The sequence below is a fragment of the Engraulis encrasicolus genome, chromosome 5, assembly GCF_034702125.1.
Source record: "Engraulis encrasicolus isolate BLACKSEA-1 chromosome 5, IST_EnEncr_1.0, whole genome shotgun sequence".
In the NCBI taxonomy this organism is placed as follows: Eukaryota; Metazoa; Chordata; class Actinopteri; order Clupeiformes; family Engraulidae; genus Engraulis; species Engraulis encrasicolus.
In genome coordinates, this window is record NC_085861.1 from 27297635 (window position 1) to 27310498 (window position 12864).

Here is a 12864-nt window from a genome sequence, read left to right on the forward strand (position 1 = left end):
TACCTGTGCGAGTGGGTGTGCGGTACCTGTAGCCGCAGGTAAAATAGGCTTCGAGTGTGTGGGAGAGCACCAGCGTATTGTGGAATTTACTGAAACAGATCTAGCCCAAGATCAGCCCCGTATGCTGTTTTGTCTGGATATTTACACGTAGTGACTTCAGGTCTAAATAATCTTATTTAGTTAAAATTGGTGAGGACACTGGGTTTATTGTCTTGAAGTTGTCTGGGGCAAGTTTGACGCCTTTGCTTCACTTCCGTGATATAAGACGCGGAGAGAAACAACAACACAAGAAGACAAGAGAAGTTGCTCTTATGAGGTAAGTGTACGGTTTCACGGAAAGCTCTTCGTCATTTGCGCCCAGTCGCCAGCAAACGTTGGCGAACTCGGCTACCTCTTTCAACTCAATTCCCAAGTACCCGAAGAAGTTGTGATTGTGGCAACGCCATTGAATGAACGAGTTTGGTCATTATCTTTCAGTGACAGAAGTTTGATTCGGGTCAGCTAAACAAGGTGAAAACCTCCATGCATTTCAAAGCTATATATATAGCAGACTGTTTTTTTTAACATGACTGACGTTCAGCCTGTTAAACAAGATTCTCAGTAAGGAGTAGGTTAGTCGGTTGTGGTGTGTTTATTTGCTCATAAGTTCATGCAAGGGGCTGCGCAATCCTATGCAATAGCTTACTGTATAAGCCTACCAGTGCGCATGGCCTATTTACATGATTGTTCAGCTATCCAACTTACATGCCATATGACAGACGTTCTGCAGCCAAGTGTGTGATTGTAATGGATGCTTTTACGCATGCATATGAGGCAATATCATAGTCACAGGTGTAAAGTCATGTACACAGGTGTAAAGTTCATTAGCCAATATCATAATCAAATCAACAACATTGGAATCCCAGAACTCCGTAAGTAATGGATTCTGTTTGGTTTGGCTGCCACTGAATGTTGATGGAGTCAGGTCAGATTCTGGTCATTGTTTCCTTTCAGTGTGAGGATCACACACACACACACACACACACACACACACACACACACACACACACACACACACACACACACACACACACACACACACACACACACACACACAAACACACTGATCAGCGTGCTCTTCATAATAACACTGGGAACAGCCATAGCATTGTTCAGGTGTGACTAAGCTCAACATGGAGAGGATGTGGTGTGTTGACATACTGGGTTCTCCGTCTTAAACTTCTTTAATTAGGCCTAAGTTTACATTTTTTTGAATGCATCGCAAACCCATATGAACAAGCTGAAGTCTGAACCGATCATCACTCGATCATCACAAGCGTACACACACACACACACACACACACACACACACACACACACACACACACACACACACACACACACACACACACACACACACACACACACACACACACACACACACACACATTTTAAAGTGTCCAATCTGATGGGTGTGTGTGTGTGTGTGTGTGTGTGTGATTGAAGATTGCAAGGTGTCTTCTGAAGTCACTGTCCTCAGTGCCACTCTACTCTTGTTCTGGTATCTCTGTGCTGGAAGGCACTAGGCAGCGGTGGCCTTGCTAAGGTTACACATGTACACTGGCTCACCTGCTCCAACGGGGCACGCTGTTTTCGTTTGAAAGCGGTGTAAAATTACAGTGAAATCAAGGAGCTTGGGTCTCACCGTTGCAGTGCCAGACTTTTTTCTGGCTTCTCGGAATAATTTGGGGTCTGCTTTCCTTGTCCTTCATGGTAGACTTGTAGGTTTTTTGGTGTTTTTTTTTTTTTAAACATTTTTTTATAGAAGACATGTATTCATCTTAGCACTCTCAAATTTGAATTGGACTTCAGAAGATTAATCTTAATTGCGTCACATGTCGGCTATCTTAATCTGATTGATGTTCTTAAAAACAGCATGGCAGTCACTCAGCCTTGAGTAGATGGAAGCCTGTTATTTTTGGCTTAGCCTACAGGAAAATCTTTGGCAGCCTTCCACATATTGTTCAGGTATGCCCTGTTGCCTATGTCTATTATCTATCTATTTTTTTTACATTTAGAAGGAAATCATCTAAAGTGTCTTTGAGGAATTTCAGTCATCCATGACGTGTTTGTGAAAATTAAGAGTTTATTTTTTAAGTTGTATCCAACTGCAAATGGATTTCTTTTTGGAGTCAGTTCTAACTTTGTACCTTAGTAGAACTAAACTGTTTTGTCAGCATTAGTGTTGTTGAGTGGCATTCTTTTGTATGCAGACAGTATCAATAGTTGGCCATTTCCATCATAATGGATCAGTGAGTTTCAGTTGGGGGTTTTTGAAAGTTGATTAGAGCAGTTTATTAACGGCACTGATGCTGTTGGTGAGTGGTGTGAAAGTGTGCTGCCACTCACACCCATTTTCTCTATGCAAAGTGTGTGTGTGTATGTGTGTGTGTGCGCACCTTTGAGAGAGAAAGGTGCCGTGTTTGTCCATAGGAACTGCTACGGATAGCAGTGTAATATTCATTTAATTGACACCTATCTGAGCAACATTTTTCTTAATTTGTGTCGTCCTTGTGTGTGTTCAGATATTAAGATGCTCTCATAACCTACATGAACAACAGTGACTGAGATTTTGTCTCTCAACTGCCTTTTTTGTGCAATGTATATCATTTTCCGTCTGATCGGAATCATGGACAAAAAAGAGGAAGTAGAATGTGTGTGTGTGTGTGTGTGTGTGTGCCTGCATTTATGTGTGTCTGCTTTCTCCCCCAGGCCCTGTTTGCTAAATTACAGAGAAATTAACAACTAAAGTGTGTGTGTGTGTGTGTGTGTGTGTGTGTGTGTGTGTGTGTGTGTGTGTGTGTGTGTGCGTGTGTGTGCGTACGTGCACGTGCATCTCTGCATCTCTTTGCCCTCTCCCCCCAGGCCCTGGTCGCGGTGAGGCATGCCTGGCCAAAGCATGGGCCCCAATCACAAGTCCCAGGCCCAGCCCCAGTCCCAACCCCACCACCATGCGTCCTCCTCGTCCCGGGCCAGGGCTGACGACTTCCGGCACGGCCGCAGCTACTCCCGGGACAGCGCCAACAGCCAGGACTCCGGGCGCGGCGACCACCAGCACCCCAATAACAACAACCACACCTACAGCAGCAACCATCACAACCACAACCACACCCATAATCACACTCACAGCCACAACCACCACCACAACCACCACCACCGCAGCCACAGCGAGTCCCGCAACAACAAGAGCCACTCGCGCCACACCAACGGACGCGGCTCCGAAACGCTGGGCTTCATCCCGGGCTCTGCGGACGCGGCGCAGGGCTCGGGCGCCCCGGCGGCGTGCGGCTCCTGCGCCTCTATTGGCTGGAGCGGCTGTAAGGCTCTCATCTGCTGCATCCTCACCTGTGGCTTCTACGGCACGCGCGAGCCCTGCTTACCCGTCCAGAACGAGAGCTCCACCGACAACCCTGCTGCCAAGGAAACCGCCAGCGTCCCCAACAACAATGGCAAGTCCGTGGAGTTCCTGGAGAGCTCCATCGGTGCACCTGCCCGGTACCAGGTGAGCGGTGTGGGCATGGGCATGGGCATGGGCAACGGCGTGGGTATGGCCGTCAGCAACCCCACCTGCGGCATCCCCCTGGAGCCCCGCAAGCAGCCCGAGCTGCCCAATTCGGATAGCTTCCGCTACAAGGACGTGCACATCGGGGGCAAGAAGGTGGTGTACCACCCGGGCCCCACCAACGCCAACGCGCACAACACCAGGCGGCCCTACGCGTCTGGGAAGACAGCTGGCGGTGTCGGCGGAGGTAGCTCAAAGGAGCGCCCGGTCAGCATCTACTCCCGCGAGGATCTCGATCTGGACGACATCGACGACGGCAGCGGCACCGACATCGACTCGCTCATCACCAAGAAGCTGCTGGAGCTCTACAAGCTGCATCAGATCGAGCAGCTGGCCAAGTGCACCTCGGACTCCTCCTTCTCGCGCAAGACCAACGAGATCAGCGACCTCATCTACAGCATCGCCCAGGTAACTGCACCACACTATGGAACAGGTGACCTGGTCCATGTTCAATTGCATTGCAATTGGTTGAAGCTTTTATTCAGAGTGACTTATAATAGAGTATTGGTTACAGCCCCTGGAGCAATGTTGGCTTAGATGCCTTGCTCAAGGGTACTCAAATCAATTAGAAGTATGCCGTTTTAAGCACAGCTTGAAAAATAATGGTTTGGACAGCAATATTAGATTGAATAGCAAAAACGTTATTTTGTTGTGTATATTGGAACCATTATGGGTATTTTTAGTAGAAAATTTACGAGGACTTGTTTTTTCAGTTCTGTCAGAGACGGTTTCATCATCACGGTTTCACCTAATTACTTGGAGTGAATTTCTCACATGATCACTGACAACCACTTCCCTGACACACGGCTACCGATGTACACGCAGCTATTTGCACAACATACAGTAGCCTACACGCATCTCGCGCACCATTACACATGCTTGCGTACATGTTCTCTTTTAGTCACCCATTGTTACATTTTTGCTCGCATTTCCAGCTTCAGTACCCTCACGGTCAATTCCTGATGCTTTCCCCTCACTCTGTGTTCCCCTGGGACTTATTGTGTTACAAGTACACGCAGTACCAGCCTCTCACTACATACTTTTGAAAGACCGCATTTTCCCTCTCATATTACACAACATGCCTCACGATCGACTGCTTCTCCACTTGAGATTTACTGGTAGACCGCACTCGACTGTTGTATATCTAGAATAGGCAAAATCAATCAATTAATCAACCAATCAATCAATCATTCTCTCTCCCTCTCTCTCTCTCTCTCTCTCTCTCTCTCTCTCTCTCTCTCTCTCGTTCTCGCTCGCTCTCTCTCTCGCTCTTTCTCTCCATCCATCAGGACTATAATCTGGAGGAGCAGGAGGCCGAGTGCAGACTGGTCCACGGCGTCATCCGCATCAGCACGCGCAAGGGTCGCAACCACAAAACCTCGTACGCGGGCAGGATCAACAAGGAGAAGGAGTACTACAACAACAAGGACTACAACAACCACAAAGACTACAGCTCCCAAGATGCACTGCTGCTGCAGCACAACGGCCGGCGGGATGGAACGCTGCCGGACAGTGGCCACGAAACCATGACCCTCACTAGCAGCTGTAAGATGCCATGTCGACATGTTTTCACTGGCCATTTGCCTACACACACTACATCACACGTTTACAAAGGGGACATAGACTACGCAGCAACATTCACTGTTTGGGAAGGCACAGTACAGCGGAGTACAGCAATATACAGTAATACAAGTCAAAGCAGGGTTTAAATGCTGGGGGGCAATTCATTACAGTAGAAGTCTTCAATCTACATACATAAATATACTTGAACCAGATCCCAGATGAGCAGATTGTTTTCCGTCGCCACGGTTTATTGTGAAACCCATACATGTGGAAAACTATAAAGCGCATTAAGCCACATTTTTTTTGGTATGGAATGGTTTATAAAAACAAAGATTATGATTACACTGACGGATATTATTTTTGTGTCATATCTACTTGACAGGGCTGTGTGGCATTGCACACAGTTATAATTGCGTCTTGATGAAAGGTGTTCTTTTATCTAGTCTTCATCGCCTGTCTGCTCGTTGTCACTGAGATGGGATATTAGCCATTCCTTAGCTGTAGGCTACACAACACAACACAACACACACAACACAAAGACATGAAAGCATATCTTTGTCTATAAATGTCTATCATAGCTTTCCCTAAGTGGGGTTTAATATTTTATCTTTGACTAAGTTGACTGTTGATTTGTTTTGCTTTATCCTGCAGTCGAGCCGGAAGTGAAAGTGTCAGAGCTGACGCGGTCAGATGAACTGGCGCGGAAAATGAGGCTTCACAGCGGGCGGAGTAAGTAGCCACTCAGACTTGAGTGTTTCTGTTTGTCTGTTGGTGTTTTGATTCATTGTTGTGCTAAAAACTTTTTGTGATAAAAACTTGTGTACAGTTTTATGCAAGCATAACTGGCACTCACATGTGTAAAACAATGAGTGCATATGAGTGTATGTGAAACAGAAAGACACATACATACCGGGAGGGAGAAAGGGCTGAGAGAGTGAGAGAATGTTTGGTATCATTTTATTGTGCTATGGAGTTTCCATAATGGCACTTAAAGGGACACTGTGCAGGAAATGGTCAAAAAAGGTACTGCAACTATGCTGCTCATTGAAACTAGGCTCCTATTGCCAAATTTGATCTTTACATGAAAGTGTACTAAGTAATAAACAAATATTAACTAGTATGGTCCAATTACAGTCATTTTTGCAGCTAAAAATGGCTATTTTAGGAAATTCAAAATGGCGGACCATGGAGAAGATCCCCTTTTCATGTATGAAAACTGTAATTTTTCCAGTCATAAGGAATATTTAGAATTTGATGGTGGTGGTAAGTATTCATGAAAAAGGTAACATTAATGAGTGGGCAGCATGAATTCTGGAAATGAACAACTAAAAATCTCACACAGTGTACCTTTAAAAAGCAAGCACTTTAGAGGTTGTCACACCTCTCTTCTCTGTTGTTTATCTGAGAGTTGCGGATGCCACTCTGTCTCTATTATTGTACAGTGAATGGATTGTATCTTTTATTTTAGATTTGAGACTTTTAACAACTGTGTAAAATAGAAAGAGAAATGTCTGCACACTTAACAGAACTGAGCCCTGAGGAAGGTCAGTTGACCGAAAGCTTGGCTTATTATAAAGAACACAAAGAGGATTTAAGCGCGCAGACATTTTTCTTTCTATTTTACACAGTTTTTGTTTATGTTTGGTGGTGTGATCCGGTTGAATAGAGACTTTTAACAACTAAAATGTGTGTATTTGTTTGGTAATTTAGAGGTTGTCGTGTCACAATGGTTTCCTCTGGTGTTACCGGAAGGTTCCAGATGTGCCTTTGTGCCTCTGTGTGCCATCAATGTGTGTCTTTCATGTGGGTCTCTCTAGCTTTGTGCCTCTTTGTGCCGCTAATGTGTCTCTCGTGCCCCTCTGTCTTTGTCCCTCTGTGTGCCACCAGTGTGTCTCTTGGGCCTCTTTGCCTTTGCCAGGTGTGTCTCCCGTGCTTCTGTGTGCCACCAATTGTGTGTGTCTTGTGTCTGTCTATCTGTCAGTCTGTGTGTGTGTGTGTGTGTGTGTGTGTGTGTGTGTGTGTGTGTGTGTGTGTGTGTGTGTGTGTCCCTCTGTATGCTCTGTACCTCTGTGCCAGTGGAGGCCTACAGTAGGCTACCTTTGTGCTGCCTCTCCTTTTCGTCCCCTTCCCCAGCCACTGGCGTCCCCTGTGCATATAGTATAGTAGTAGTAGCGCTTCGCTCCAGCAGCCTCCCTAATTACTCAGTGGAGTCCCAGTACCCCTGAGGGGGTGGGGGTGGGGTTGGGGTGCAGAGAGGGGTGTGTGTGCGTGTGTGTGTGTGTGCGTGTGTGGGTGTGGGTGCGCGCGTGCGTGTGTGTGTGTGCGCGCGCGCGTGCGTGTGTGTGTGTGCGCGCGCGCGTGTGTGTGTGTGTGCGTGTGTGTGTGCGCGCTGTGTGTGTGTGTGTGTGAGTGTGTGTGTGGGAGATGGTAGGGCATGCTGTTAACCACTGCACGGGGTACGGTCATTATGTCTGGGTGTGGTGGGCATTAATCAAGTGCAGGTTGGCATTCTGCATTAACTGCTGCTGCTGCTGCAAGTGAAAGCTGGGTAGTGAGCATGGCAGCCTGCTCCATCAATGCCCCATTGTGGCCACGTCAGCAGCTGCACACGTTTTCTCACCTTCTCTCCTCTCCTCTCTTCTCTCTCTGCTCTCCCTCTCTCTCTCTCTCCCTCTCTATCTCTCCCTTTCTCCCATTCTCTCTCTCTCTCTCTCTCTCTCTCTCTCTCTCTGCTCTCCCTCTCTCTGCTGCCTCGTCTTGGGTCTGTGTGTTCCTCTCCTCTCTGCTCTCTTCTCTCCACACTTGATTGTCTCTCCTATATCTCCACTCGATTCTCAGCTCTGCTCTTCTCACTACTCTCCACTCCTATCCACCCTCTCCTCTTACATTTACCCCCTCCGCCTACCTCTCTCCTCTCCTCTCTTCTCCTCTCCTCTCCTCTCCTCTCCTCTCCTCTGCTCTCCTCTGCTCTCCTCTCCTCTCCTCTCTCCTCTCCTCTCTTTCTCTTCTCTCCCCATTCCTTCCTCTCCTCTCCTCTTATCTCGTCTCACTCCTATCTACACTATCTCTCCTCTCTTTCTCTTCTCTCCTCTCTTCTCTCTCCTCTTCTCTCCCCATTCTCTTTTCTCATCCCTCTCCTCTCCTCTTCTTGTCTCACTCTGTACTCTCCTCTCCTCTCCACTCTCTGTCCTCACATCTATTCTCCTCTTCTTCACTCTATCCTCTTCTTCATACTCTGCTCTGGCTGGCTCTCTTAATTCACCCTTTTTTGTCTCCCTTCTCTTTTCCCTCCTGTCCTTTCTCCACTCCTCCTTTATCTGTTCTATTCTTCCCCCTTTCCCTTTCGTACTCTGCATAGCTCTTCTTTTTGCACTGTTTTCATCTCTCCATCTCTCTTCTTTTTTTGCTCTCTCTGTCCTTCCCTCTCTACGTTCCCCCCACTCTCTTTCCCTCTTCTCTTTTCTTTTCTTTTCTTTTCTTTTCTTTTCTTCTCTTCTCTTCTCTTCTCTTCTCTTCTCTTCTCTTCTCTCTGCTCTCTCCTTTCCTCTCCTCTCCTCTGCTCTTCTCTTCTCTTCTCTTCTCTTCTCTTCTCTTCTCTTCTCTTCTCTTCTCTTCTCGTCTCTTCTCGTCTCTTCTCTTCTCTTCTCTTCTCTTCTCTTCTCTTCTCTTCTCTTCTCTTCTCTCTCCTCTCCCTGCTCTCTCCTTTCCTCTCCTCTGCTCTGCTCTCCTCTCCTCTCTCTGTTCTCTCGTCTGCTCTGCTCTCCTCTCCTCTCCTCTCCTCTCCCTGCTCTCTTCTCTCCTCTCGCTGCTTTCACTGCACTGGTACTCCTGACTTTGATCCCACTCTTTCACTAGGCTGAAATACCTGCACATTCTTTTCCTCCTTTCTCTCCCTGAGAACAACACTCTTCTGGCCCTTGGCAGCTATTGTAATACACCTTTTCCCCCTTTCCACACACACACACACACACACACACACACACACACACACACACACACACACACACACACACACACACACACACACACACACACACACACACACACACACACACACACACACTCCACTACCCCTCTTTTGTTTGTTGCGCTGTGCTAAGCCAGTTTCTTTGACTATGGCGTCTATGTGTCTCATCTTTCAACAGTTGTCCTACAGCGCTGTTTCTCTTTAACTAAGACGACTCCACAGACCTCAAATGGATGGCTTCCCCTCCTCTCCTCTTCTCTTCTCTGCTCTCCTCTCCTCCCCTCACAACACGAATGTTGATTATACAGTCTCCTATACAGTTTTCTATTACGCCTTAATGCAGTGGTTGGGTCAGGACCCAACCTATGGGTCACCAAAGATCCACAAAGGGTCGCGAAGCCTTCTTGATTTTAAGGGGTTCAATTTTAAATACCATAATAGCCCATGTTGAATAAATGACAAAGCATTTATTTAACAAATATATGCATAGAAGCAACAAAATGTAAGTGCTTCATTAAACATTTATTCTACCGGTATATTTGACCAAAGTCAAATTAAGGAATAAAATAACTAAAAGGAGTTTTTGCAGGAAACAGAGGGTATCATGTGACTGCCTCTCGCGCGGGCGCTCGCGTGGTTGGGTCACCAAATCTTATAATGGTAAAAACATGGGTCCCTGAAAAAAAAGGTTGGGAACCACTGCCTTAATGCATTTACCCTGCAAATGCCAGTGGGCCTAGAGGCATTTACAGGGCTGATGGCATTCAGGCTCAGTGCCTTATTTCAGGCTTGACAGAGTTTGCAAAAATACAAAATATATAGTCATTGAGACATTGACACTGAGAATACGTATTAATTAGGTTTTTCTTATTTCGAAAAGTATTAAAGGTTCAGACTCGGTGCTTTTCTTCTACTTTCAGGCCTGTATTCTGGCATCGCATTGAATAATAGAACAGAGTTCTAAAGAAAGAGAATCGATCATTGTTTTTTGTGTTACTTCCTGATTACTGTCAAAGAGCTTTAGAAATGTCTGAGTGAACTTTTCTCCCTCTATAATTTGCGTTTTATCCAAAACCAGATGCAAAATACGTGTGTCAGTATTTAAAAAAAAATATTATTTCCTTATTTCTTTTATTTCTCTCTATGAGTGAAATGGAGTGATTATAAATCCCTTCAGCTGTATAAAATCGTGTGCATGCTGACTATCTAAACATGAGTATGATGACAGTCTTCTGTGACATGTTTCATGCTCCAGGCAGTATGGCCTAGTCTTTGTTGAAGTATGGCCTAAAGTGCCTTTGTGTTGATTCCAGTACTGTAGGTGTGTGCACTGCAGACATGCACGCCATGGAGACTGTTCATGTCACAGGTTGCCCATGTGCTTTGAGCATTAAATTGTGCTTGTGGAATTTTCCCCCTCTGTAATTTGTTGTTTTTATTATTACAAAACCAGAACCAAAATAGGTATATCAATATTTCATGGAAATTTCTTTGTTTCTTTCTCCTATTTTGTTGGTTAGTGTTCGGATTTGGAGTGATTAGTTATCCATTCAGGTTCATAAGTGACATCTCTGTGCCACAGTCTTGCCTTCTGCTGACTAGGTAAACATGGGTGCTGATGACAGTTTTCTGTGACATGAGTGTCATGCTTCAGGTAGCATGACCCACAGTGTCTGGTGTTGTTTCAGGAAGGGTTAGTGTGCGCACACGTGCGCGCCGCAGTGACTGTAAATGCCACAAATTGCCCAACAGCAATAACTTAACATCCGTTTGTTTGTGCTTTGTCTCTGCTCCTCTCTCTCTTTCTCTCTTTCTTTCTCTCTCTCTCCACAGCCTACTCATCCAGTTCGGCGACAGTCTACTCCCCCACCTCCAACGACACAGACTTTTCAGGGGAGCCCCTTCTACACTTCCGCTGAGAGAGAGAGAGAGAGCGACAGACAGACACCCACGTCTCCCCCGACCCCCTCTCCTTCTCCACCTTCATCCCTTGCTTACATCCAGCCTCTCCCTCTTCCACTCAGCGGCATCCACGAGAACATGAACTGGCTAGTGTATGACCCCTGCTCCACTTCTGCTGAGCGACACCCACGGCTTCTCCCCTCGCCACCGTCCTCCTGCCCTGAGGCATCCTAGAGCACACGGACTCAGTGGTGTATTCCATTGCTCCACATCCGCTGAGAGACAGAGACGCCAATGCCTACGACTTCCCCCTTTTTCCTCCGCCCCTGATAAACCCAGCCTTCTCCTACTCCGCCCTGAGACTGAGACATGCTAGAGAACATGAACTCGCCAGAGTATGTCCCACTGCTCCACCTCCGCTGAGAGAGACCCACGGCTTCCCCTCCTCCTCCTCCACCCTCGGGGTCCCTGCTACTCCCTAGCCACCGTCCTCTGCCCTGAGACATCCTAGACTCTAGGACCTAGAGCACATGGACTGGATGCTCTAGCTAGCACATGGACATGGACTAGCGCACACGGACTTGCTAGTGTATGTCCTCCGACTCCACCTCCGGCTCCAGAGGCTACCCTGCTACCCTGCTCCAAACATCCCAGCCCATAGGTGCCGGAAAGGGGAACGCAGTGTTGCATTTGCATCCCCACTTTTGGGCTCCCTAAAGGGAGGCTTTTTCAACTTTTACTGCAGACAAATGAGAGGAGTGCAGAAGCAGTGACATTTTTAAGAAATAAAGAATCAAGAAAAACAATGCACCACCACATTAAAACTCGTTCCGGTGCCCTTGTCCCAGCCACCCTCTTTCCTCTCCTGCACTCCTCCACTCACACACTGGCGGGAAGCAGAGAAGCTGCCTCAGGGGTCCATGTGCTACCACCCGTTCATCTGTGTGGAAGACGCCGCTCCCTCCAAGTGCACGTGCTTACCGTCGCATGCCTCAGCCCCTTTTTCTGGACGTGCGTATCGTCGCAAGCAACCCTCCACCCATCTGTGGGGCGGGGAAAACTCCAGCGATGGGCAACCTGTATTCATTGGTTTTCCAATCCAGTGCCACGTGTCTGCCAAACGACCTGGTTTTAGCTGTCCAATTCAACCAATCAATCACCTGCTTAAATTGGACAGGTAATCAGTGACACAGAATCGGAATCAGTGACACAGGATGGTAAAAACAAATGAATCCAGTTTGCTCGTCTCTGGGAATCACCAGTACATGTGCCCACCAGTACATGTGGCCACTCCAGTGACTGTATGGGCCGGTCTTTCTGGATTCTGGTTCTATGGAGTGGCATCAATGGTCCCTGTAACCTCCTTCATTACTGATGCACCCACATTGGGCTCTAGTGCTGCCCTGTCCTCCATCTGAACAGAACAATTCTGCCATGTGTGTGTGTGTGTGTGTGTGTGTGTGTGTGTGTGTGTGTGTGTGTGTGTGTGTGTGTGTGTGTGTGTGTGTGTGTGCGCGCGTGTGTGCATGCGCGTGTGTTCTCAATGTTTCTGCCCACCGCTGCTAGAGATGAGATATGTCGGTGACGTAGGTGGCCGTCTGACTGCCTGACCCGTGGAGCGATTCATGCATTGCTTGATGGACTGAGGAGCGTCAGGCCTTCTGTTTCAGCTTCTCTTGCAAAGCATGCTGGGAATGCTCCAGCCCAAAGCTGCACGCAGCTGGTGTGTGCCATGGCCATTTCTGAACTTCATTTGCAGACTCTTCACTCCAAAACACCTGACAGAGCCATGTCTTGTTTTTTTTGTACTGTCTTTTTTGTTTTTTTCTCT

The 12864-nt window shown here is 47.2% G+C and overlaps 1 protein-coding gene across 1 annotated transcript; it reads left to right on the forward strand.

The window, feature by feature from the left end:
* The first annotated feature begins 67 nt into the window (after positions 1-67).
* Positions 68-11098, forward strand: kdf1a (keratinocyte differentiation factor 1a). Its single transcript, XM_063198118.1, has 5 exons — positions 68-316; positions 2905-4009; positions 4891-5146; positions 5816-5893; positions 10965-11098. Exons 2-5 carry the CDS (start codon positions 2924-2926, stop codon positions 11048-11050), a joined length of 1506 nt encoding a protein of 501 aa, XP_063054188.1. The 5' UTR covers positions 68-316; positions 2905-2923; the 3' UTR covers positions 11051-11098.
* The last annotated feature ends 1766 nt before the right edge of the window (positions 11099-12864 follow it).

Coding starts and splice junctions, on each gene's coding strand:
- kdf1a (XM_063198118.1), top strand. CDS start 2,924: ATGCCTGGCCAAAGCATGGGCCCCAATCACAAGTCCCAGGCCCAGCCC. Junction 4,010..4,890: donor TCATCTACAGCATCGCCCAG/GTAACTGCACCA, acceptor TCCATCCATCAG/GACTATAATCTGGAGGAGCA. Junction 5,894..10,964: donor GAGGCTTCACAGCGGGCGGA/GTAAGTAGCCAC, acceptor CTCTCTCCACAG/CCTACTCATCCAGTTCGGCG.